The sequence below is a fragment of the Pongo pygmaeus genome, chromosome 1, assembly GCF_028885625.2.
Source record: "Pongo pygmaeus isolate AG05252 chromosome 1, NHGRI_mPonPyg2-v2.0_pri, whole genome shotgun sequence".
Lineage (NCBI taxonomy): Eukaryota > Metazoa > Chordata > Mammalia > Primates > Hominidae > Pongo > Pongo pygmaeus.
In genome coordinates this window covers 34751625-34778563 of record NC_072373.2, presented here as the reverse complement: position 1 = coordinate 34778563, position 26939 = coordinate 34751625, and the positions used below count along the sequence as shown (strand labels likewise).

The following is a 26939-nucleotide window of genomic DNA, read 5'->3' as shown; positions in this document are numbered from 1 at the left end:
ACTTTGTTTAAAATGAAAGGATAGGGAAAAGAGAATAAGATACGAATTTAAAGTGGAAAAGAAACACTGGTTTTGCAAGATTCTTCAAAATTCATCTCGAATCAGCAGATTTGTGACACCTTTGCTAATCTGTAGACCTGCAATGTCCAATATGGTACTCACTGGCTACATGTGGCAATTATGACGTACTTGAAATGTGTCTGGTGCAGATTGAGATGAGCTGTAAGAATACGATGGATGCCAAATTCTGAAAATTTAGTATGAAAAAATGTAAAATATTTTATTAGTAACTTTACTATTAATTACAAGTTGAAATGAGGGTATCTTGAATATAGCAAGTTAAATTAAATATTAATTTTACTTATTTCTTGGTGCTTTTTAAATACTAATGGCACATTTCCATTGGACCTTGCTGTTTCCTACTGTAAGCTCAGATGTGGTGGTTTGATTTGCTGAGAAGTCATTTTTAGCTCATACATTCATTGCCTTTTCTCAGATTGAATTTGGAGCTAGATGGAGCTAAGGGCTGGCTGGCTGGCTGGCTGGCTGGCTGGCTTGCTTGCTTGCTTCCTTCCTTCCTTCCTTCCTTCCTTTCTTCCTTCCTTCCTTCCTTTCTCTGTCTGCCTTCCTTCCTTCCTTCCTTTCTTTCTTTCTTTTCTTTCCTTTTTCTTTTTCTTTTTTTCTTTTTGACAAAGTCTTGCTCTGTTGCCCAGGCTGGAGTGCAGTGCTGTGGTACAATTTCAGCTCACTGCGACTTCCGCCTCCTGGGTTCAAGCGATTCTCCTGCCTCAGACTCCCAAGTAGCTGGGACTACAGGTGCACACCACCATGCCTGGCTAATTTTTGTATTTTTAGTAGAGAGGGGTTTTCGCCAAGTTGGCCAGGCTGATCTCGAATTCCTGACCTCAGGTTATCTGCCCGCCTTGGTCTCCCAAAGTGCTGGGATTACAGGCATGAGCCACTGGGCCTGGCATTACTTTCTTTACTTCCTTTTTTAAGTAATATGTCATGGCAAAGAGACTGGTGCACACCATTAGCCATTCTAAAAGAGTGTTCATTTTATTTTTTATGTTAAACTAAAGTCAGAGGCATTTGAGAGTTGGAAGAATTGAGCCTTCTTTTAATGTGGGTTTTTTGGTTTTGAAAGGTGTTCAGAGCTTACTTGCATGATAGTTCTGAATACCTTTATACAGAGCATACATATATACAATATATAACTTATGTTTCCCATTTCTTCTAACTATTTCCAGCCATATCTTTTCTAGACGCATTATATTGATTTAATTTTTATATCTGTGTTTTAAAAATGTCATATATAATATGTGATCTGTGTTTTTGAAATAACTGACTATCCTAAGTAATGTCATCTGTTCTCATGATTTGAGCCCATGCTTCAATGACACCACTTTCTTCCCGTGTTTCTGAAGTTCTAGATTCTTTTATGTCCCTGTCTTTGGCTTAGAATATGAAATTTGCTTGGAATATATTCCAATCCTCCAACTCTTTTTTGCTGTCTGTATTAGTCTGTTCTCACACTGCTATAAAGAACTGCCTGAGACTGGGTAAATTATAAAGGAAAGAGGTTTAATTGACTCACAGTTCCACAGGGCTTTTCTTTTCCGCTGGGAAACTTACAATCATAGCGGAAGGGGAAGCAAACACACCCTTCTTCACATGGTGGCAGGAAGGAGAAGAATGAGAACCAAGCACAGGAGGAAGCCCCTTATAAAACCATCAGATCTTGTGAGAACTCGCTATCACGAGAATAGCATGGGAAAACTGCCCCCATGATTCAATCACCTCTCACCGGGTCCCCGCCGCCCCACCACACATGGGGATTATGGGAACTACAATTCAAGATGAGATTTCGGTGGAAACACAGCCAAACCATATCACTATCATAGTGTTTATTATAGATCTTCCTTATAGCCTTTATAAAGTTGTACTTATTGGTTTATATTTCTGTTTCTTTTACTAGACTGAGTTCCTTTGAAGACACAGGACTGTGTTTATGTCTGGCACATAAGTTAGACCTTATTAAATGCCTGTTGGATAAATGAAATGGTTAAGAATTCTTAGTGGATGGGTTTCTTTGTAAGTTTATTACTCTCTGGGAATGTAAGGCATTGGTATTCTGTAGCCTTTGCTCTAACTGATTTGTCTGCCTCTTGGGTCCTTTTCAAACAGGTGTAAATCTGAGCTTGAAAGAAGCCAACAAGCTGCACAGTCTGCAGATGTCTCTCTGAATCCATGCAATACACCACAAAAAATTTTTACAACTCCACTAACACCAAGTCAATATTATAGTGGTAATGCATTTTTTTCCTTGGTATAGACAGCTTTTTGTTTAGCTCGAGATTTTAATTCTGCAAAATAAATGAATGAATTCAACTTTGAATTAAACTTTTAATGTATATATTTAAAAACTGCAGCCACTTGTTACATACCCATTTACATATCTGTTGAATTATGTTGAGCTACTGGATTGAGCTTTTAAGCTTTTTACTTTATCCTTCTGTGGTATATTTTCAAAGAAATTCAATTTCAGAATATTTAAAGCACTTATGTTTTTATGTGTTTTGATATTTGAGTAATTTGATCAATAGTTTGATGTATTTCCCTAACCAAAATGTTGTTTCTACTAAGATACTCATTTCTAGACTATCAAAATCATTGTTGATCTGTGAATTCCTTCATGGAATCAATGATTGAAAGAAAACTGTATTTGATTGTCTGTTTCTAGGTTCCAAGTATGAAGATCTAAAAGAAAAATATAATAAAGAGGTTGAAGAACGAAAAAGATTAGAGGCAGAGGTTAAAGCCTTGCAGGCTAAAGTAAGTTAATTATGGGCCCTATAATAGAACAAGGTTAGAGAAAAATCTGTTTTACATAGAGTTGGTCTTTTTTTTTTTTTTGTGCTGAGAAAAGGTTTTGGGCTCAGTGGAGGTGATTATTTTTTAGTTTTAAAAATAGGGTGGAGTGAGTAAAATATAGTGGGGAGATTAGTTTATCCCTAAATATTAAATGTTCATGTAATGTCCACTTAATTATTTCCCTATTAAGACCTAGTGATCAGGGCTATTCTTGGAGACAGTGGGGCCCGAGAATTAGTCGTGATGCTCCCTGCCTGGCTTTATCATCTAGAGGCAATTGCTTCCTATATAGTCCTTTTGATCTATTGAATTTTACCTCTACCATTTTTGTTCACATGTTATTTGCTGAAAACAATTTCCAGTTTGGCACTTACTGGTGGCTTTCCACTAAACATAAGGACTTGACGAGATGGCACAATTCAGCAAGCCCTTTAAGGCTGAATTTATAAGTAGGTACCTTAAATACTGAGAATGCAGAAGTACCTCTGGCTTAGAGCTTTAACAGTTTTTATTCTTTTCATGACTTTAACCCTCATTTTGATGTCATTAGGATTCTAATATGTAGCAAAGGCATTGCTTATCAAGATGAATAAAAATTAAGTACTCATTCTCTAGTTTGTCCTAGAAATATCATGTGCTTTGTCATCCAGTTCAGTCATTTGTAGCAATTCTTCCCTTGACATTGATTCCTAGAGATATTTTATGGAAAAATTGAGTCTCTAGTAAACATTAACCCTCTTCCTATGGCAAAAAAAGTGCTTGCTGTATTAAAAATCTAATGCTGCATTCACCTCCATGTCTTGATATTTGTCAGAATGGAGGCAGAGAGAAGCATAGAAAGAACAATGCAAAGCGGTAGATCATCCACAAATGTATATTATATAACATTAAACACTCGATGTGACTTTTTTGGGATAGTGATATGGTGGAATGTGAGATTTTTGAAAGAGTTCTTTAGTCTGATGTTTAACTTTCATTCTCTTGGGCAAAGCTATAGGGGGAGGTAACCAAGGACAGGCAAAGAAAAGCCAGTTTTGGAATTCAGAATGAAAGTGAATACTCACATATGTTTAATGGGTTCTAAGAAGGATGCGGAATAAATACTAAGACTTAGCCTAGTTTGAATAGGTTGGGCATAAGATGGTAGTAGCTTATTCCTTCAATGCTAAGAAGTCGAGCATTAGAACATTCCATCACTGGGTATTAGACTTATGGTTTACTTGACTTGAATGTTCTTTCTTGGTATGCAGTGCAACTGTTAACTTCTTGGGATTATGGCTTTATATTCTATCTGAAAATAAATAGCCTTGAGTATATAAGATCTTTAAAGGGCTCTAAAGAGATTCTGTTTCTACAGAAAGCAAGCCAGACTCTTCCACAAACCACCATGAATCACCGCGACATTGCCCGGCATCAGGCTTCATCATCTGTGTTCTCATGGCAGCAAGAGAAGACCCCAAGTCATCTTTCATCTAATTCTCAAAAAACTCCAATTAGGAGAGATTTCTCTGCATCTTACTTTTCTGGGGAACAAGAGGTGACTCCAAGTCGATCAACTTTGCAAATAGGGAAAAGAGATGCTAATAGCAGTTTCTTTGACAATTCTAGCAGTCCTCATCTTTTGGATCAATTAAAAGCGCAGAATCAAGGTAACGTTGAGCTAAATTAAGTTTAAATTCACTTTGCTTGAGGTAATTTCACAGGTGATTCCAGATATTTTCAATCCCATAAAGTGCTTATGTGTTTTGTTAGGCACGTCGGTGTTCAGCATCCTAGACTGTTTTTGTGAAATATACTGTCTTTTCAATAATGATAAAAGGCATCATAGTGTTGGAATGTACTTTTATTTGTATTGAAACGCTGGTGCCTGGAAGCCTCTAAAGTAGGTTGAGAGGCTTTGACTTATCTTTCCAGAAGCAGGGCGAGTGGGTTGGTTACAGTTTATACTCCCCACGCTTCTCATCTGGCTCCTTTTGTGACCCACAGAACCAGGCTGTGGTCTGACCAGCTTTGGCCAGAGGTTGTGTGTGTGTCTGCAGAACAGCTTTGCTGTGCCCTGCCAGGTTGTCCATATGGGAGCAAACCTGTAACCTTGGCTGCTGTGCCACGCTGCAGCTGACAGCCAAGGGTACCAGGTGGTGTTTTGGAATCTACTCTGTAGAAGGTGATAATTTCCAGTGCTGTGATATATTGAAAATCACTGTCAGTGTTCACTGGTGACAGCTGTCACCTAGCCAATGCCATTGGAACCAATGTTGTGCGTATGTGGGAAAAAAGTGGAAAAAAAAATCATTGTTAATTTTGGCAGTATGGGAGGTTCATACTGTCTTGATGTTTACTGGAGGTAGAACTACCAGAGAATATAGGAGGGTGAACTTTTCACTGCTTAGCACTGATTTGCATTGATACGGGCACAAAACAAATATAGTTTGCTGTTGTGTAAAACCAAATGGTAGTTTTAACAAAGGGTGTCATATGTGATGTACTTTTCACAGTCTCAGTAAGAAGATGGCGTTCCTGATTTTAGAAAAGCATTCTCCCCACCAAGTGTCTTTGTTAAAATGTAAGAAAATCTGTTTCTCCTGCCTTCTATAGAGTATTTGAATGCAAATGACAATAGAAACTAACTATTGAAATTAAATCCAATTAAAGTAGCTTCTATGTTTAGTGTAAATGTTTGTTTCGTCAAAGATTTTAGAAAAGAATAAAACAAATGATAAGTTATGAACATTTTGGGAAAGATATATATGAATTGGAGTGTGATTTTTGTTTGTGGTTTAAGAGCTAAGAAACAAGATTAATGAGTTGGAACTACGCCTGCAAGGACAAGAAAAAGAAATGAAAGGCCAAGTGAATAAGTTTCAAGAACTCCAACTCCAACTGGAGAAAGCAAAAGTGGAGTTAATTGAAAAAGAGAAAGTTTTGAACAAATGTAGGGATGAACTAGTGAGAACAACAGCACAATACGACCAGGCATCAACCAAGGTACTTGACTTTTCGTGAATTACTGGAGAAATCTTCATCTTTTCATATAATTATTTAGAAAGAGTATTTTATACATAAGTTTATGAAATGTCATTAATGTTCTTTGTTAATATATATTAGGTACTCTTGATGCAATTGAACTAGAAAGCTGTTTTAAGTTGGGCAGATCCGGGATCAAGCCTGGTGCTGCACTTTCCCAGCTGAGTGACGTTGGGCTAGTCACTGATCTCTTTTATGTTGCAGGGGGTAATAGAGAATAAAGAAAATGTATATACAGCATCTAGCATGATGTGTGCCACGTTAGAATAGGCACTTAATGGCACTTTAAAGGAGTTTTAGGACATTTGATAGGATTTAATCTGCTCTTGGGATCATATATATAGTTGGTCCATTGTACCCGTGAGTTCTGCATTCATGGATTCAACCAACTATGGATCGTAAGTATTTAGGGGGAAAAAAAAAAGGCCAGGCACCCATGGTTTATACCCAAATCCCCGCACTTTGGGAGGTTGAGACGCGGATTACTTGAGGCTAGGAAATCAAGACCAGCTAGCCCACATGACAAAACCTTGTCTCTACTACAAATACAAAAATTAGCCAGATGTGGTGGTGCGCACCTGTAATCCCAGCTACTCGGGAGTCTGAGGCACAAGAATTGTTTGAACCTGGGAGGCAAAGGTTGCAGTGAGCAGAGATTGTGCCACTGCACTCCAGCCTGGGCGACAGGGTGAGATTCTTTCTCAAAGAATGGCTTTGTCCGTACTGATCATATACAGACCTTCTTTTCCTTGTCATTATTTCCTAAACAAATACATTATTACAAATATTTTACATAGCATATACATAGTATTAGGTATTATAAGTAATCTAGAGATGATTGAAAGTGTGTGGGAGGATGTGCATAGATTATATGCAAACACTATACCATTTTATATCAGGGACTTGAGCATCCTCAGATTTTGGTATCTGCAGGGAGTCCTGGAACCAGTCCTTCATGGATACTGAGGGATGACTGTACACCCACCATTGAATCTTAAGACTCCAACGGAGGCCAAGCTACTTAGCCTGTTATTTTGTTGTTGTTGTTGTTCTTGTTGTTGCTTTGGTCCCAGCCTACCTCTCTAGCCAGTCTTTTCTTCTCTTTTTTCTATTACTCATTCATTTACTGACTCATTTCACAAGCATGTATTGATATTTGTGCCTGCTATATATTAGGCACTGTTCCAGACCTGGGGCTGGAACAGTGATAAATAGACAAAGTCTCCAGACCTGGGGCTGGAACAGTGATAAATCAACAAAAATCTTTGCCTTGTGGAGCTTCATCTTAATAGAGGGAGGCAGAAAATAACAAAAATAAAGTAACATAGACAGTATGGTATGTGGTAATAAGTATTGTAGAGAAAAATGAATTATTTGACTTTTAATAAACTCTTTAGATATTTCTGAGGCTTTAGGTAAAAACCATTGTAGTAGACATACTTCTATTATTTGCTTTCTTGGGGCAGGTTCTTTCATTTGTTTACTTAAAACTTTTATTTTGAGATAATTGTAGATTCATATGCAGTTGTACAAAATAATAGCTTGTTAATGTGGTGGGTTGCACTGATTTTCACACATTTGAATGAGCCTTGCATATTTGGAATAAACCCTAATTTCTTACTGTGTATAATTTAAAAACTATATTTCTGAATTTTTTTTTGCTAATAACTTATTAAGGATTTTTTGTGTCTGTATTCATAAAGGATATTGGTTGGCTTTCTTTTTTTCCCCTGCCATCTTTGTTTGATATTTGTATCAGGGTATCCTAGTTCCAGAAATTAGAGAGTGTTCCTTCCTCTTCAGTTGTCTGAAAGAGATTGTGTAGGATTTTTTTTTCTTTCTTTATATATTCAGTAGAATTCTCTAGTGAAATCATTTGAATCTGGAGATTTCTTTTCTGGGAGTTTTAAAATTACAAATTCAGTTTTTAAAATAGTTATAGAACTATTAAAATTATCCATTTCATATTGGGGGAATTAGAATAGTTTGTATTTTCATCTAAGTTGTCAACTTTATGTATATAGAGTTATTCACTGTATTCTCTTATTTTGATATTTGTAGTGATATTCCTTGTTCATTTCTGATGTTGGTAATTTGTGCCTTCTCTCTATCTCTGTGTCAGTCTTGCTAGAGATTTGTCAGTTTCGTTGACCTTTACTGATCTTTCCAAATAATCAGCCCATTGGTTCATTGATTTTTTTTTTTTCTCTGTTTTCAGTTTCATTGATTGCTGCTTGCTTTAGGTTTATATTGCTTAAAAAATGTCATTAGAACCTGTTGGTTGATGATGTTGAGTTTGTTAATATACTTGCTGATTTTCTGTTTAGTTGTTAAATTCATTGTTGAGAGAAGATGTTGAAGTCCCCACCCATAACTGTGATTTGTCTGTTTCTCCTTTGATTTCTTCCAGTTTTTGCTTCACATATTTTGCAGCTCTGTTGGTGAATGCATATACATTTGGGATTGCTATGTCTTGATGGATTGACCCTTTATCACTATTTAGTGTCCCTGGTAATTTTCTTTATTCTGAAGTTTACTTTGTCTGTTATTAATATAGCCACTCCAGCTTTCCTTTGATTGTTAGCATGATGTATTTCTTCCTCTTTATTTTCAACCTATTTTGTTATATTGAAGTGACTTTCATGTAGACAACACATAATTGGGCCATGTTTTTCAATATACTCTTTCACTGTCTGTCTTTTTTTTTTTTTGAGACGGTGTCTGGCTCTGTCACCCAGGCTGGGGTGCAGAGGCGTGATCTCAGCTCACTGCAATCTCTGCCTCCCAGGTTCAAGTGATTCTCCTGCCTCAGCCTCCTGAGTAGGAGTAGCTGGGACTACAGGCACCCACCACCACGCCCGGCTAATTTTTGTATTTTTACTAGAGACGGAGTTTCACCGTGTTGGCCAGGCTGGTCTTGAACTCCTGACCTCAGGTGATCCACCAGCCTTGGCATCCCAAAGTGTTGGGATTACAGGCGTGAGCCACTGCACCCGTCCTCCACTGTCTATCTTTTAATGGGTATATTTAGGCCATTTATACTTAATGTGATTATTCATATATTATGACCCAAGTCTGCCATTTTATTTTTTGTTTTCCATTTCTTTCTGCTTTTTCATTTGTTTTCCTTTTTTTCCCCTGCCTTTGTGGGTTGCTTGAACATTTTTTAAAAATCCATTTTGATTTGTCTATATATTTTGCAGTGAATCTCTTTGTAGAGCTTATAGTGATTGTTCTAGATATTACATTATTTATACACATTTTATCACAGTCTGTTGGTATCTTCATTTCACTAGTTCTAGTGAATTTTACAGACTGTTTTCTCCCTTTTCGTCCTTTTACCCTCCCTCATTTATGATAGAATTGTCTTAAATGTTTTCTGTACATACATTTAGAACTACATTTTGCTTCAACTCTTTAACATATTTTAAAAAGCTGAGGAAGAGAAGGAAAGCCTATTATATTTGTGTGTGTGTGTGTGTGTGTGTATATATATATGTGTGTGTATATATATATAAAATCATTGCTAAGCTTGTTCTTCCTTCCCTGCTAGATTTCCTTCCAGTTTCCTTTATTTCCTTTCTGTTTAGAGAACTTCCTTTAGCCCTTCTTTTAGGGTAAGTCTGTTGGCCACAAATCCTTAGTTTTCCTTTATTTGAGAATGTCTTGATTTTCTTTTCATTCCTGAAGGATATTCTGTTGGGTATAGGATTCTGTGTTGACAGTCCTTTTTTCCCAGTGCCATAGTGTTTTTCTTCAGGTCCTGAGCTCCTTAGTCAGTCTGCCTTCTTCTCTCCACCTTTCAAACTTGTTTGTTTTACTGTAATGTCCGGGTTTTTTATTTGTTCTAGTTAGGAGGAATAGGGAAAAGTGTGATTATTCCATCTTCCTGGAAGTAAAAATCAGGTTCATTTTTATATATTCTCCTAGTGCAGTGCCTTATACAGAGAAATTCTGGAAAAAGATTGATTAGATATATAAAGGAACAATGGCGCTTCAGTGGAACTATGACCTCCTTTGATCCATATCTTTAATACCTTCCTACAGTCTCACTATGTAATAGTAATTTGGTCTTTTAAGTTAGGACTTGGATTTGAACCTGGCTCTGCCACATCTCAGTTTTATTGCTTTTTGAGTTATTTAATGAACTTCTGAGCCCCAGTTGTCTAATCAATAAAATTGTATTAATAATTCCTGTGTCATAGGGTTGTTGTAAAGATTGAGATAATTTTTGTAAAGGCTTTAGCATAGTACCTGGCACATGGTGAACTTATAATAATATTAGCTGTTATTATCATGGCTTATTTTCAAGTTCCTAGTTAATGAAGCCAATTTTCAGTTTCATTTCTGCCAAGCTAGGCCTTCCTGTGTGTAAGAATTACATTTCTCCTTTTACACTTTACTTCTTTGGTTTTGGAGTGACAAGTTCACCAAATTCTTGTTCTGTCTGACACATATAATGAAGTTTCTTTGCATAAAATCATGAATTAATATTTTTGACTAGGATAGTGCTGAGAATACAGCTCTGGCTTTCTATTAGAATCTTCCCTCCAGGTTCTTGTTTTTGTTTTGAGACAGGGTCTCACTCGGTCATCCAGGCTGGAGTGCAGTGGTGTGATCCTGGCTCACTGCAACCTCCACTTCTGGGCTCCTTCCACCTCAGCCTCCCTAGTAGCTGGGGCTATAGGCGCCTGCCACCACACCTGGCTAATTTTTGTATTTTTAGTAGAGACGGGCTTCACCATGTTGCCCAAGTTGGTATTGAACTCCTGGGCTCGAGCAGTTTGCCCCCTTCAGCCTCCCAAAATGCTGGGATTACAGGTGTGAGACATCGCACCCAACCCCCTCAGGCTCTTTTTTTTTTTTTTTTTTTGAGATGGAGTTTCGCTCATGTTGCCCAGGCTGGAGTGCAATGGTGGGATCTCGGCTCACTGCAACCTCTGCCTCCTGGGTTCAAGTGATTCTCCTGTCTCAGCCTCCTGGGTAGCTGGGATTACAGGCACATGCCACCACGCCCAGCTAATTTTTTTGTATTTTTAGTAGAAACAGGGTTTCACCATGTTGGCCAGGCTGGTCTCAAACACCTGACTTCAGGTTATCCGCCCGACTTGGCCTCCCAAAGTGCTGGGATTACAGGTGTGAGCCACTGCGCCCGGCCCCTCCAGGTTCTTAATACTTGTTTGTTCTGTGTTTTTGGGTTCCTTTTTTCCATTGAGCTAGAAATCCATTTAACTGAAAATTCAGTCTTACTCTTTTCTGTCTTGTCCCTAAGGATAGTATGTCCTTGTCAAATGTGTAACTGAAATAAAATTATGCTATGTTTATGCTGGTTCCAGATCTAACATTAGACTTATCTATTAAATAAAATGGAATTACTGTAACAAAAATCAATACCGTGTTCTTAAGTGAACATATGCTGTTTGTAGAGTGTCTTTTCCAAGTATTTACAAATTGTGAGATACAAGGCTTGAATTCATGGAGAAACAGAGTGTTGAGCTGGCAGCAGACCTGGAGTTCAGCACCCACAGTTCACAGATAAAAAGGTCCGGAGTGCCCAGGGTCATGTGCTACATATTTTCAAGGACTTGAGCTCTGGACACTGTTTTAGAGTATTATGGAGCATTCATGACACCTAGTGGTCAGATACTCTTATACGAATTCGGTATCACTGATAATAGAATGTTGTTTAAAAATTTTTAAATACAATGTAAGTACCTTCTAAAGACTCTTTTAACCTGCTGTGTTTAGTAGAAAAGGATTCTTGATTCCAGGACCCTTTTAGTGGACTGTATTGCAGTTTGAAGGAGTGCCAGTAGAGGGCGCCACGGGTTCATTTCATTTACTCTGTGGTACAAGGTTGTTTTTTTTTTTCCTGAGATTTGTTAAACTTTGAACCATCATTTGAGCAGTGACTTTTTGTTTTGTTTTGTTTTGAGACAGAATCTTGCTCTAATTGCCCAGGCTGGAGTGCAGTGGCACGATCTTGGCTCACTGCAACCCCCACCTCCTGGGTTTAAGCAATTCTCCTGCCTCAGTCTCCTGAGTAACTGGGATTACAGGCATGCGCCACCACACCCGGCTAATTTTTGTATTTTAGTAGAGACGGGGTTTCACTATGTTGCCTCGGCATTTGGAACATTGTGGAAAGAAGCATTTTAATATTTAAAATTTCCCACAAAATCCATTATGCTTGAAACAGACTATCATGTGAGGGTAATGGGCACTCTCTGATGATTTTACAGCTTTTAAATTACATAGGCTAACACCATTGCATTTTAACATCTCATTTCCATGCAACAAAATGTTAGATGAATCGTTAGACATGCTGATCTTTTTTTTCATGGCACAAATTAGGAAGTATTTATTTAAGTGGGCTAATGCTTTACATCCTTGCTAATAGTTCCTAAACATAAATTGTGTGCTAAAATAATTATAGCAGTTTTTCTAAAACACAAAATATTTGTTCATTTACGTGAGTAATATTTATTTTGTCTTGAACATTTTTATTCATTATTAGTATACTGCATTGGAACAAAAACTGAAAAAATTGACGGAAGATTTGAGTTGTCAGCGACAAAATGCAGAAAGTGCCAGATATTCTCTGGAACAGAAAATCAAGGAAAAAGAAAAGGAGTTTCAAGAGGTAAGGTAAATGGATTCATGAGGTGTTTGTCTGAAAGTCTTTTTATGGGCTTTTCATAGTTTGATCACTTGGAAAGGGGAGTTGTTATCACAATTTGGGAAATTCTTTTAGAGGGGAAATGCTTTGTGAGCTAAAGGTCACCTTATTTTCTTTCACATCTTCACTTTTGTGCTTCTTTTTAATCTTTCAGTTTTTGATTAGAGAAGGGAATTAGTATTCAGAATTCATCCATGTTTTCTGATTTGTTTGAGATTTGATATTCAGTAGGGAAGGATCACTTTCTTCTTTTGGACATTTTCTCTGATGTGAAGGAAATTGTATTATATTTTCCAGTAGGCTTAAAAAATTTTTTTTTCTTTTACTCTATTTCCTTTGTAACTCCAGTTTTTTTTTTTTTTTTTTTTTGTTTGAGACGGAGTCTCACAGTGTTACCCACGATGGAGTGCAATGGCACAATCTTGGCTCCCTGCAACCTCCGCCTCCCGAGTTCCAGCAATTCTCCTGCCTCAGCCTCCCGAGGAGCTGGGATTACAGGCATGCACCATCACACCTGGCTAATTTTTGTATTTTTAGAGACGGGGTTTCGCCATGTTGGCTAGGCTGGTCTTGAACTCTTGACCTCAGGTGATCCACCCACCTCGGCCTCCCAAAGTGCTGGGATTACAGGCGTGAGCCACCATGCCTGGCCAACTCCAGTTGTTTTTAAACCTCCGGGTTGGCAAATAAATTAGGAGGGTAGTTGATGTGGTGGGGAAAGTGGTTGGCAGAAGAGTGAGGGTGGAAGGTGCCCTTCCATAAGTATCTGCCAATTTGGTTCTTTCAGGTGATTTAGCCTGAAAAAGTACCATACGGATTAAGAGTCTATAGATTTTAAATAAGAATGCCTGGAAATGTTAGCTGGTATCTTTCTGTGGTTATTAAAGTTAATGGGTAGCATGTATTTCCTGTCCTTCTACATTTAAGCCCATTTAAAGTGGTATACAGTTTTTTGTGTTTTAAACTCCGTTTTTGAGTATGTTTGGCTTCTTAGTTGAGCTTTGACTGTTGTAGCTCAGTTCTTCTCTCTTGCCCCGATCCTTCAAAGTAGAGGTAATTAATTTAAGACTGAAGATGAGGTGGAAACAGGCTAGTTTCCACGTGGTCAACCGATAGAGTCCTTCCCCTTTCCCTCAGAGACCTGGATTTGATGCCTGGGCCCAGCATGGAGCACCGAGGCTGACTATGTTCATCGTTAAGCAGACAGTTGGCTCAGCTCCCTGCTGTCTCCTGTGCTCTTTGTGCAGTCGCCTGTTAGGATGCTCGTGCCTCACCCTGGAGTCTCCCTAGCGAACCATCATCAGGCTGATGCACCTGCCCTTTGTTTTTCAGGAGCTCTCCCGTCAACAGCGTTCTTTCCAAACACTGGACCAGGAGTGCATCCAGATGAAGGCCAGACTCACCCAGGAGTTACAGCAAGCCAAGAATATGCACAATGTCCTGCAGGCTGAACTGGATAAAGTAGGGGCCGTGTCTTTCTCTCTCTCCTCAATCATCCCCTCTTGTTCCTTGTACCTGTTACTTCTCTACCATAACTGACATATGATACTTTCAAAGAAAAAGCGCTCCGCCTTCACTTTCTCTATCAAAGTGGAGAATGTACAGAACCATTCTGGCTCTAGGTTTCCTCATCTAGAGAAACAGTGGGGGTGAGTTAGGATTTCAGATCTGAAAGTCTGTGGAGGTCTCTTATAATCTGTTGGTTCTTGGTTCCATGACCAGGTGGGAGCTGTCCCAAGTCATATAGGCCCCCAAGTAGTTAAAGCACTGAAAGTTATAATCACTTTACTTAAGACTCACTCCCAAAGTGGTCTCATCCAGTTTTGTGGCTTTACATATCATCTATGTGATGATGACTCTGCCCAGCCTGGATGTCTATTCTAGACTCAGATGTGTGGGTGTGTGCTTGACAGTCCACTCGCATGTCTAAAGGCACTTCATAGTAACATGCTAAGAATTGAACTCTAGGTATTTTTCTTTTTCAAAACTGCTCCTCCCTTAGTCTTCTTTACCCTGCTAACTTGCACTTCCATTCCCCACATTGCTGGGACCAAAACCTCCATGTCACTTCTATTCTTCTTTTTCTCTTACACTTGAAACTGCTGACTCTACTGATGGATACTTAGGTTATCAACATTTTCTTGTTCCCTGTGGCACTGTTTGTAATATCACGGGGCAGGTATCTTTGTGTATGTGTGCTGATGTTTCTGTAGGGCAGATTTCTGCATGTGAAATTGATAGCCTAAAGAACATATGCATCCCAATATTTGTGTGTTTTTTTGTTTGTTTGTTTTGTTTTTTGAGACGGAGTCTCCATCTGTCACCCAGGCTGGAGTGCAGTGGCACGATCTCAGCTCACTGCAACCTCATCCTCCTGGGTTTGAGTGATTCTCCTGCCTCAGCCTCCCGAGTGGCTGGGATTACAGGTGCCTGCCACCATGCCTGGCTGATTTTAGTATTTTTAGTAGAGACGAGGTTTCACCAGGTTGGCCAGGCTGGCCCCAAACTCCTAACCTCAGGTGATCTGCCCACCTTGACCTCCCAAAGTGCTGGGGTTACAGGCGTGAGCCGCCCTGCCTGGCCAGCATCCTAACATTTGACAGTTACTGCCAAATTGCCCTCCATAAAAGCTGTAGCAGTTACTCTCCTACCAGGTACAAGAGAAGGCCTGTTTCCTCTCATCCTCGCTAATTGGAGGTAGTCTCGGTTTTTAAAATTTTTGGCAATCAAGGAGTGAAAAATACTGTCATATCATTGTTTTAGTTCATACTTCCTTGATTACCATTGAAGCTATCTGTTCCAATAGCCATTTGTATTTTTTGTATAAAGTTTTCTGTTTCTACCCGTTGCCCTTTTGTTCAATCATAGAGCGCTGTATATGTTGTATGACAGATATACTGTCTTTTATTGTGTTATATATATTGAAAGTATGTTCTCTTAGCCTGTTTCTTATCTCAACTTTTTTTCCTTTTGGTTGTTTATTAATACCTAGCTGTTTTATTTTTTGTGGTTAAATCTTTTTCCTTTGTGGTCTCCTTGCCACACCCAGCCTCTTTCATCTCCTATATGCTGGTGCTGAGTGACGTTGCAAGGTCACATGATGGTATTTTAAGACATATTTAGCTGTGACGTATACTGTATCTCAGCCAAAATAGATGGCATCCATTTTTATATTCCATGACCATTTTATTGTTTAAGAATACATGATTAATGAAAAAGTAAAGAATATAAAAATGAAACTTGGTCTCTTTTTCTTTTTGTAGGTCACATCAGTAAAGCAACAGCTAGAAAAAAATTTGGAAGAGTTTAAGCAGAAGTTGTGCAGAGCTGAACAGGCGTTCCAGGCGAGTCAGATCAAGGAGAATGAGCTGAGGAGAAGCATGGAGGTAAGGGAGGAGGATGCCGAATTTTCTCCACTTGTGTACAGGACCAAGTGCAAGGAGAAAAGAATATTCCTATTCCGTTTGTCAGTTGCTTGTCATGACTATGTGCCTTTTTCTTTTCAATTCACCAGAAGTAAGTATTACAGAATGTTCTGTATATAACCCATGACAGAATATGATTGCTTATTTTTCTACTCTCTCTTCTGTATATAATTACTAAAATGCATCTAGCAATTATAGCATATCCAGCAATATGTGTCTACAACATGACTTGTATTAAGAATATGTACTCGTTCCTTAAAGATTGTTTTAGACCCCCGGGGAGGTGGAAAGATGGGAAAGGAAGGAAGGGATTTTTTAAATGGAAAGAAACAAAATTGGAAGTATCATCTAAATCCCTTTTCTAAGTGTTGGCATTTGTGTCTTTCAATATTAAAAACACCTGGAAAATCATAGATTTAAATAAACAAAAGTGGTGACAGATAAAGAGTTTCTAGATTAAAAATTCTTACAAAAACATCAAGCAAATTGTCAATTATATGACTGGCTTCAAAAGTGGACACTGACCTTAATGTTGAGCCTGTGCATGGCCTGGTTGATGGTGTCTTTGGAGACTTTGTTTCGTCCACAAAGTGGTGGATGAGGGTTCCTGAATGGCATGGATACCCTGATGGGATTTTATGCATACGTACTTCAATTTGGCTTCTCTCTGAATTCATTTAGTGGCCTGGATTTTATTTTAAAGGGCTTAATTAAGAACCATTCAGTAACAGTTCATAGACTGAAACAGTTCGAAGACGGCCATAAATCAACATTGTAATTTTAAGAAGAGGAACAACACAAGAATCGTAGAAATTTCTTCTCCATCAAACCCCACAGGAAAGAATGTTTTTCTGTTTATTCTTTAAATGTTCTATGATCACTTTTCAGTCTGTAAAGATTAACAAAACTTTCTCCATAAAGAACAGGTATTTGTTCAGGTGAGGAAAGTCTAAATGTATTTATCACCACCACTTTGCAGAGTGTATCATGACGGTAAAATCAGAACATCTGTCAGTAGCAGACAGGCGATTGTTAAATCAGCTAACCCCAAAGGGGCAATACTGCTGGAGATAGGGGGCTGCAGCTCCAGCCACCAAAGTGGAAGAAAACTTCAAATCAGATGATAGTTTCATCAGCAAACATTTTCAAATGGAAGTGTTTGTTTCAGCAAAACAAATGTTTGCCTTTTGGCCAGTGGGGACCAACCAACAGATGCTTCTGCTAACATTTCCACAGGCAGACTGGCATCGAACTCTTCCCTCTGTGAGCTTCCCTTTCAGCCAGGAACTCTCCCGCGACTCCACTGGCTGCCTGGTGGAAACATTTTGTAAAAGCAATCATCTGGTTAAGAGAGTCCAAACACTTTAAAAACTGCTTGCTTGGCCAAGTCACAGTAGTGGGCTGGACATTGTCTTGCAGGTGTTTCTGAAGACTCGTTCATCCCCACAAGGTCTGGTCTGGTCTGTGAGCTGTAGCGCTGTCCTCAGTTAACCCTAGCCTGTATTGAGGTGCGTGCATCATATTTCACTGGTATTTCATTGATGTCTGTGTCAAATGAGGGCATCTATGTGCAAGTGTCTAGCACAGGGCCTGGGGATGAAGTTAATATTTGTCTTAATTTATGGTTATGTTTACGTATGTGTCATCTTTTGAGGGTGATAGCAAGATTTCAAAGAGTTTGGCTGGCTCTTGTGTTTTGCATTGGGATTGGGACCAGATAACTGATGAACCCAGTTAGAGTGGTGGTGTAACTTACTGGGAAAATGGTAGTGGCTTTAGAGTGAGCGAGATCTGAAATTGCGTTGCTTTTCTGCGACCTACCGCGATGTGACCTTGAGACAATGGCTTACCCTTTCTCAGTCTGACTTTCCTCATCTGCATATAGGGACAAATCATTCTCCTCCCTTTTCAAGGCTGTATTCTTGGTTAAGTTAAATACTATATGTAAAGTGCTTAGCCCAGTGCCCAGCACATAAGTGCTCAGTCAGTTATTGCAGTCCACCACCTGCCCATTGCCTTGGTCTTCATCACTGCCATGACCTTTTGATGTTAGCATTGTTTGCTGTCACCTACAGGCACAGAAAGTGTGATCAGAGGACAGTGCACTTGAGATTTCTCATATTTATAATTTTGCCTGTTCTATTATTGTGTCACTCTGGGTATCTTTCTGTGTCTAATTATAAGTAAGCACTAACAAATTTAGGATGCTTATAGGTTTTGGATGCCGAAATAATGTGACAGTTGTACTGAAAGTTTCCTTGTCCATGTTTCGTAAACATGCTGCTCACAATGAGAAATTATCAGTACTGGAAATGTGATTTAATGGCCCAATCAAGGGTAAAGTTAGCATTTAGTATCAAAGTGAATGGAGGGTTTAGATAAGCTGCTCATCCACTATCCAGTGCCAGCCCCATAGCATTGGGGTTAGGCAATAAAATACCATCGTTTGACAGTCAAGATGAGGGAACACTTGCCTGGGGACCTTTCCAAGCATAGGGATCTGTATTACACTAGGTCCTCTAAGGAGCTGGCTCTGGCAAGCAAGAGAGATGAGGAGGAAAGGGAAAAACACATTCTTTGCATCCATCCCTTATCCAAGTATATAGGCTTCGCCCAGCAGGGGACGTATTAAGCTATATTCATGGATGGGATCATGAAATGCCACACAGTAGCTGAAATTTGTTTTGTCTGGCCCTAGGAAATGATGCCTCCCTTGCTGCTCCTAAAGCGAAGTTGATCTGGGTGGAATTGCTTGCTAAGCTCTAATGCTGGCTTGTGGTTATAGGGATTTTCGTTGTGTTTTCCAGCATAGTACCCAATTTTGCAAATCATGTGAGGATGCAAGAGATGCCTAGGAAAATATATCTTTGTATGCTTAACTCATTGTTGATAATGAGATACCCAATCAAGTCTTAAGTGGCTGTAGCCTCGTGGAAAACTAATTGCTGATGGATGGCAGTTTGCACATCCATTTTCAGATGTTCATTTTTTAAATTCTGGCCTTTTAAAATTCTTGGGTTGGTCATACCCATAGCATTATAAGCCTGCTGGGTCCCAGGATTGGCTGAACATTTCTTCGTTAGAAACAAATATTTACGGAGCTAGTGCCAGAATAGAGAAAGTCATGTTAATCTTTCCATTGAGCTTACTATTCATTTAAATGTCTCCAGTTATGGACAGACATGGATCGAGACCAACAAACACATAAACATAAAATTCCCCCTCTTTCCCTGGTGCCCTCTCTCTCTTCTTTTTTCCTTCCTTCCTATTGGGACGCACCTAGTTTTGCACAGTGTCTTTCCAGCTTTCTTGTCAAGCCTCCAGATGCAGGTGTCATTTGATTTGATTAAAAAATTTTTTTTTAGAGTAAGAAAATATTTTTTCATTTGCAAAATAAAAATGCTAAGTCGACCCAGGTAATTACATTCTAGTTCCTCTTCTATGTTGACTTTATTCAGCTGATCCTAGCATTGATTACAGAGATCTGGCTACTGTTAAATTTTGGGAAGAAATACTACTAATAATGCTACATTGCCCCTGTCAAAGTGCTTTAAGATGTTTGTCCTTTCACATCTGTGAGCTCATTTGAGGGGTGATTATTCTGAGTCTGAAGAACAAACCAGTCATTATAGGTTCCACAGTTTAATGATGCTAATTTAAATCAATAACATTGTTGCACCTTAATGATCGTGCTTTGCAAAATTTAACACTGACTAGTGTGAATGTTAGCCTGTCAATCTTGAGATCGGTTGGAGCTGCCCTTTAGTTCTGATTGATATCTTAATTCGATAGAGTGTCAGTTTAGCGGCAGGGAAGCAGGATCAGGACACGGTAGATGGGAGTATAATAACTACAACAGGTTCTGTCTTATTTTAATGATGAAATGAACGCAAATACATGAACAGAGCAGCTGCCAGCAAGTTTTCAAGTACTTTCTACTAGCCAGATTCTCCCTCTTCTTGAATTTGGCTTTGCTACGTCGGTACCCATCTGCTGGTAGTAACCAGAATGATAATTGAAGGCAGCCTTCCAACACAGTATTGCCACGGCCATCTGTTTTCTAACAGTGCAGTAGGGTTTTGGAGGATGGGTCTTAATTGTTTCTTTAAGATTCAGAATTTTTCCTCTACTTCACAAAGGGGTAATTTTAGTAGGTTTGAAATGCAGTTTAGAAAAAAGTTAGCTTTATATGACTTTTCCCTGCGTAAGGATGTGAGGTGCTTGGTTCTCTCAGTTTGTAATGATGTATACCAATTCCCTGTGGTCCAAAGGGTGTCGTACAGTATAGGTTGAGATACTTGTTTGTTATGTGAGTCTTACGTGGTTAATAAGCAATAAAGTTTTTCTTTGGCACGTAAATACTGCTTGCTTTTAAGATTCAGAACATATAGGCCTCCCTAGGTAGTAGAATGGAACTACACATGTACCTATGTTACTTTATTGCATGCTGTTGCGTGGATATATCTTCAATCAGATGCCCAAAGAACCTGTTTTCACTGTGAAAGCTCAGAAGCTAGAATTAATTCTTCCTGTGTGTTCCAGCCCTCTGATTTCCCATAGCACACTCAATGTCTCTTTAGTATTTAGCACATCCTATTGTGTATTAAATGATTAGTATCACATCTTCCCCCACTGGAGGATGTCTGCCCCAAGGGCAGAGACTCTGTCTTATTTATATTTGCATTTTTTGTAATTCACATTCCAGCATCTTGAATATTGTTGGTTTTCTTGATAAGCATTTATTGAAGGTAATTTTTCCCACAAAATCATTCCTGTAACAGCAAACCTTAAGATGGTTTTGCAATGAAAAGTAAACATATGTGCTGAGATTTTTTTTTTTTTTTTTTTTTTTTGGTTTATTAACAAATCAAATGTTTGCAAAGGTATATTTGGCCATTCAGGTGTGATAGGAACTTGGAGGTTTTGTCTTGAGGATCTTGTAGATAGGATTTTCCTTTTGAGCTTACTCTTTAATAGGCATATGAACAATGAGAAAGTTCAATGAAACTTCTTGAAAGAAAAAATTGTCTTCAGATTTGGGTTTGATGCTGTCGTCTTCTGTTCATAACATTATTTAAGTAAGAATGTCTGACTTCATTAGATACTCAAACGGGGAAATTGTGATTCTTTCCCTAGTGAGATACACAAACAATTCTGTTAGGGACCTTTATTAAGGCAGAAGTCATAACTTACTTGAGCATTCGTTTTGGCTATAACCAATTAAATGTGTGTTTTAGGAAATGAAGAAGGAAAACAACCTCCTTAAGAGTCAGTCTGAGCAAAAGGCCAGAGAAGTCTGCCACCTGGAGGCAGAACTCAAGAACATCAAACAGTGTTTAAATCAGAGCCAGAATTTTGCAGAAGAAATGAAAGGTAAGTAAACTTAGTGTTTGAGTTAACTTTCTAAGCTACTATTCCCGTGAGAGGGGATGGATGGCATTAACATATTAGAGAAACTCTTTGGATTTTTTTTTCATATAGTCCCTCAAAAAGATGTGTGCGGTTGATGTGGAAGAGTTTTCCCTCTTCTAGTTTTTAGTTTCCAGAGTGAGAGTGGGACTTTTTTTAATTGGAACATATTGAGTCCCAAATGCCTGATGCTCAGCACTTTGAAACCAGAAGGGTAAATATTTTCCACACAAAGCTAAATTGTCAGTGCTGTCTCTCACCCCCGAGTGCTATTCTCTGTGTCTCAAGTGTGCTTGTTAGTTACATCCAGACAGCTCATCTCCTGACTCATTACCATTTCCCTTATAATGGAGAAACCCTATATTAAATGCGTGTTTTCCAAGCTCCTAATGACCATTGTTTTTTGATGACTTACTTGACTGAATGATTTTATTTTCTTATTTTAAAGCCAAAGAATTCTGCTCTACATATCAAATGAATCCACTCTTGGTTTCATATTTGTATGTTTGTGCCGGATGTCTTCTACATACCCTTATTTTCTCACCTGGGGTGTTTGCATATCTAGGATTTCTTTGAACTCTGTCCTGTGGAATGTGTGTCACACTTCTCTATGACTATTTTCTTTTTAAAACCCCAATCTTGGTGTGGTGGCGGGCGCCTGTAGTCCCAGCTACTCGGGAGGCCGAGGCAGGAGAATGGCATGAACCCAGGAGGCGGAGATTGTGCCACTGCACTCCAGCTGGGGCGACAGAGCGAGACTCCGTCTCAAAAAAACAAAACGAAACAAAAACCCAATCTCCCCAAGACAGCTTTTAGTTTTTCCAAAGCAGCAGGTAGAAATTTCAGTCTTCAGCTTTCTTGAAGGGAAACTGTAAGAAAAGGAACAGTTGGGGCATTTTTCAATGTTGATCACCCAGGTGATTGTTTGAGTTGCTCACAGCAAAGTGGGATGAAGCCCTTGTGGTGCTGTCTACCTAATCCCTCAACTATAAGTAGGTAGATTGAGATTGGCAGCTTAGAAGTTCTTACTGCTTTCCACTTGATATGATGTCTGAGATTGTAATACATGTTACCTTTATCATCTACTGTGGAGGTTCTCAACTTTCAATCTCCCCCAACATACTTGAGCAACATGAAGCCTTCTCATCACTGTTTAATGAAAACATCGTGGTTATTCCCAACCAGGAGGGGCCAGTATGTATAGATGAGTCATTGGGCAGAAGACAGGGGGGTAACAGAGTTTGAAGAAGCTTCCAAATGACTGTCACATTCATAGACACTGCCACCCTTACTCTGAGGGGCTGGGATGGGGGTGATAATGTTCCTCAGGAATATTCACATATAGGCCTTGAGAATTACTGATATATGGCATCATTTACTCTTTTCTACTTAAGTCTAATCCTGTGGATGTTTTAGCTAAAATGGTGGAGTACTTATTTACTTTTCTGAGTCATCAGAATTACTCTACAATAAAGTGAGATGTTCCCATTTCAGTGCTGTTCTTGTCCCAGTTTTCTCTCTTGGAATAAATATTCGAAAAGATGGTAAAAATATACACATATATAAACACATACAAAGAAAAGAAACAGTGCTTAGGAAAATCATCCCTTGGTATTTTATTCAATAACATGTTCTTAAGCTGCTAGAAAGAAGATGAACAAATGTGTTACTCTCCTTAAGATGACCATTTTTCTCGTTTTTATATAAGATAATTACCAAGTGATCCACTTTCTAAGAGGTACCCAGGCAATAATGCCAGTTTTTCCAGGGCTTGAGTAGTTGTTAGTTTGTTTGGATTTTGCCGGGGGCGGGGGGAGGGGTTAGCATTTCTGTAGAATAAACATTTATTACAAAAATTGACAACTTTTATTTATTTTTAAATAGCGAAGAATACCTCTCAGGAAACCACGTTAAGAGATCTTCAAGAAAAAATAAATCAGCAAGAAAACTCCTTGACTTTAGAGAAACTGAAGCTTGCTGTGGCTGATCTGGAAAAGCAGCGAGATTGTTCTCAAGACCTTTTGAAGAAAAGAGAACATCACATTGAACAACTTAATGATAAGTTAAGCAAGACAGAGAAAGAGTCCAAAGCCTTGCTGAGTGCTTTGGAGTTAAAAAAGAAAGAATATGAAGAATTGAAAGAGGAGAAAACTCTGTTTTCTTGTTGGAAAAGTGAAAACGAAAAACTTTTAACTCAGATGGAATCAGAAAAGGAAAACTTGCAGAGTAAAATTAATCACTTGGAAACTTGTCTGAAGACACAGCAAATAAAAAGTCATGAATACAACGAGAGAGTAAGAACGCTGGAGATGGACAGAGAAAACCTAAGTGTTGAGATCAGAAACCTTCACAACGTGTTAGACAGTAAGTCAGTGGAGGTAGAGACCCAGAAACTAGCTTATGTGGAGCTACAGCAGAAAGCTGAGTTCTCAGATCAGAAACATCAGAAGGAAATAGAAAATATGTGTTTGAAGACTTCTAAGCTTACTGGGCAAGTTGAAGATCTAGAACACAAGCTTCAGTTACTGTCAAATGAAATAGTGGACAAAGACCGGTGTTACCAAGACTTGCATGCCGAATATGAGAGCCTCAGGGATCTGCTAAAATCCAAAGATGCTTCTCTGGTGACAAATGAAGATCATCAGAGAAGTCTTTTGGCTTTTGATCAGCAGCCTGCCATGCATAATTCCTTTGCAAATATAATTGGAGAACAAGGAAGCATGCCTCCAGAGAGGAGTGAATGTCATTTAGAAGCAGACCAAAGTCCAAAAAATTCTGCCATCCTACAAAATAGAGTTGATTCACTTGAATTTTCATTAGAGTCTCAAAAACAGATGAACTCAGACCTGCAAAAGCAGTGTGAAGAGTTGGTGCAAATCAAAGGAGAAATAGAAGTAAATCTCATGAAAGCAGAACAGATGCATCAAAGTTTTGTGGCTGAAACAAGTCAGCGCATTAGTAAGTTACAGGAAGACACTTCTGCTCACCAGAATGTTGTTGCTGAAACCTTAAGTGCCCTTGAGAACAAGGAAAAAGAGCTGCAACTTTTAAATGATAAGTTAGAAACTGAGCAGGCAGAGATTCAAGAATTAAAAAAGAGCAACCATCTACTTGAAGACTCTCTAAAGGAGCTACAACTTTTATCTGAAACCCTAAGCTTGGAGAAGAAAGAAATGAGTTCCATCATTTCTCTAAATAAAAAAGAAATTGAAGAGCTGACCCAAGAGAATGGGACTCTTAAGGAAATTAATGCATCCTTAAATCAAGAGAAGATGAGCTTAATCCAGAAAAGTGAGAGTTTTGCAAACTATATAGATGAAAGGGAGAAAAGCATTTCAGAGTTATCTGATCAGTACAAGCAAGAAAAACTTATTTTACTACAAAGATGTGAAGAAACCGGAAATGCATATGAGGATCTTAGTCAAAAATACAAAGCAGCACAAGAAAAGAATTCTAAATTAGAATGCTTGCTAAATGAATGCACTAGTCTTTGTGAAAATAGAAAAAATGAGTTGGAACAGCTAAAGGAAGCATTTGCAAAGGAACACCAAGAATTCTTAACAAAATTAGCATTTGCTGAAGAAAGAAATCAGAATCTGCTGCTAGAGTTGGAGACAGTGCAGCAAGCTCTGAGATCTGAGATGACAGATAACCAAAACAATTCTAAGAGTGAGGCTGATGGTTTAAAGCAAGAAATCATGACTTTAAAGGAAGAACAAAACAAAATGCAAAAGGAAGTTAATGACTTATTACAAGAGAATGAACAGCTGATGAAGTTAATGAAGACGAAACATGAATGTCAAAATCTAGAATCGGAACCAATTAGGAACTCTGTGAAAGAAAGAGAGAGTGAGAGAAATCAATGTAATTTTAAACCTCAGATGGATCTTGAAGTTAAAGAAATTTCTCTAGATAGTTATAATGCGCAGTTGGTGCAATTAGAAGCTATGCTAAGAAATAAGGAATTAAAACTTCAGGAAAGTGAGAAGGAGAAGGAGTGCCTGCAGCATGAATTACAGACAATTAGAGGAGATCTTGAAACCAGCAATTTGCAAGACATGCAGTCACAAGAAATTAGTGGCCTTAAAGACTGTGAAATAGATGCAGAAGAAAAGTATATTTCAGTGCTTCATGAGTTGTCAACAAGTCAAAACGACAATGCACCCCTTCAGTGCTCTCTGCAAACAGCGATGAACAAGCTGAATGAGCTAGAGAAAATATGTGAAATACTGCAGGCTGAAAAGTATGAACTAGTAACTGAGCTGAATGATTCAAGGTCAGAATGTATCACAGCAACTAGGAAAATGGCGGAAGAGGTAGGGAAACTAGTAAATGAAGTTAAAATATTAAATGATGACAGTGGTCTTCTCCATGGTGAGTTAGTGGAAGACATACCAGGAGGTGAATTTGAACAACCAAATGAACAGCACCCTGTGTCTTTGGCTCCATTGGACGAGAGTAATTCCTACGAGCGCTTGACATTGTCAAACAAAGAAGTTCAAATGCACTTTGCCGAATTGCAAGAGAAATTCTCATCTTTACAAAGTGAACACAAAATTTTACATGATCAGCATTGTCAGATGAACTCTAAAATGTCAGAGCTGCAGACCTACGTTGACTCATTAAAGGCCGAAAATTTGGTCTTGTCAACAAATCTGAGAAACTTTCAAGGTGACTTGGTGAAGGAGATGCAGCTGGGCTTGGAGGAGGGGCTCGTTCCATCCCTGTCATCCTCTTGTGTGCCTGACAGCTCTAGTCTTAGCAGTTTGGGAGACTCCTCCTTTTACAGAGCTCTTTTAGAACAGACAGGAGATATGTCTCTTTTGAGTAATTTAGAAGGGACTGTTTCAGCAAACCAGTGCAGTGTAGATGAAGTATTTTGCAGCAGTCTGCAGGAGGAGAATCTGACCAGGAAAGAAACCCCTTCAGCCCCAGCGAAGGGTGTTGAAGAGCTTGAGTGCCTCTGTGAGGTGTACCGGCAGTCCCTCGAGAAGCTAGAAGAGAAAATGGAAAGTCAAGGGATTATGAAAAATAAGGAAATTCAAGAGCTCGAGCAGTTATTAAGTTCTGAAAGGCAAGAGCTTGACTGCCTTAGGAAGCAGTATTTGTCAGAAAATGAACAGTGGCAACAGAAGCTGACAAGCGTGACTCTGGAGATGGAGTCCAAGCTGGCGGCAGAAAAGAAACAGACGGAACAACTGTCACTTGAGCTGGAAGTAGCACGACTCCAGCTACAAGGTCTGGACTTAAGTTCTCGGTCTTTGCTTGGCATCGACGCAGAAGATGTAAGTACCTGGGATTTAAATGCCATTTCTCGGTTTACATGACTAGTAGACGCTCAGTAAATGTTTGTCTAATTGAAATGTACATTAAACCTAAGTTAAAATATTTTTAGGGTTCAAGGAATTAAAATACACCAAAATGTTTTCAAAACAAACCAGAACTTGAGGAAAATGAGTAAACTTTATTTGAGGAATAAATTTCTATAGGGATTAGATTTACATAGCATTATATAGAATATTACTAAA

The 26939-nt window shown here is 38.7% G+C and overlaps 1 protein-coding gene across 2 annotated transcripts in view; it reads left to right on the top strand.

The window, feature by feature from the left end:
• The window catches only part of CENPF (centromere protein F), a 53386-nt gene that overhangs the window by 5402 nt on the left and 21045 nt on the right, over positions 1–26939 (top strand). For both annotated transcript variants that reach the window (XM_054452045.2, XM_054452096.2), the window contains exons 4-12: positions 2188–2309; positions 2744–2835; positions 4232–4523; positions 5657–5859; positions 12416–12541; positions 13910–14038; positions 15841–15963; positions 21240–21375; positions 23296–26696. In XM_054452045.2, coding sequence (XP_054308020.1) covers positions 2188–2309; positions 2744–2835; positions 4232–4523; positions 5657–5859; positions 12416–12541; positions 13910–14038; positions 15841–15963; positions 21240–21375; positions 23296–26696 — 4624 coding nt within the window. The remainder of the gene's footprint in view (positions 1–2187; positions 2310–2743; positions 2836–4231; positions 4524–5656; positions 5860–12415; positions 12542–13909; positions 14039–15840; positions 15964–21239; positions 21376–23295; positions 26697–26939) is intronic.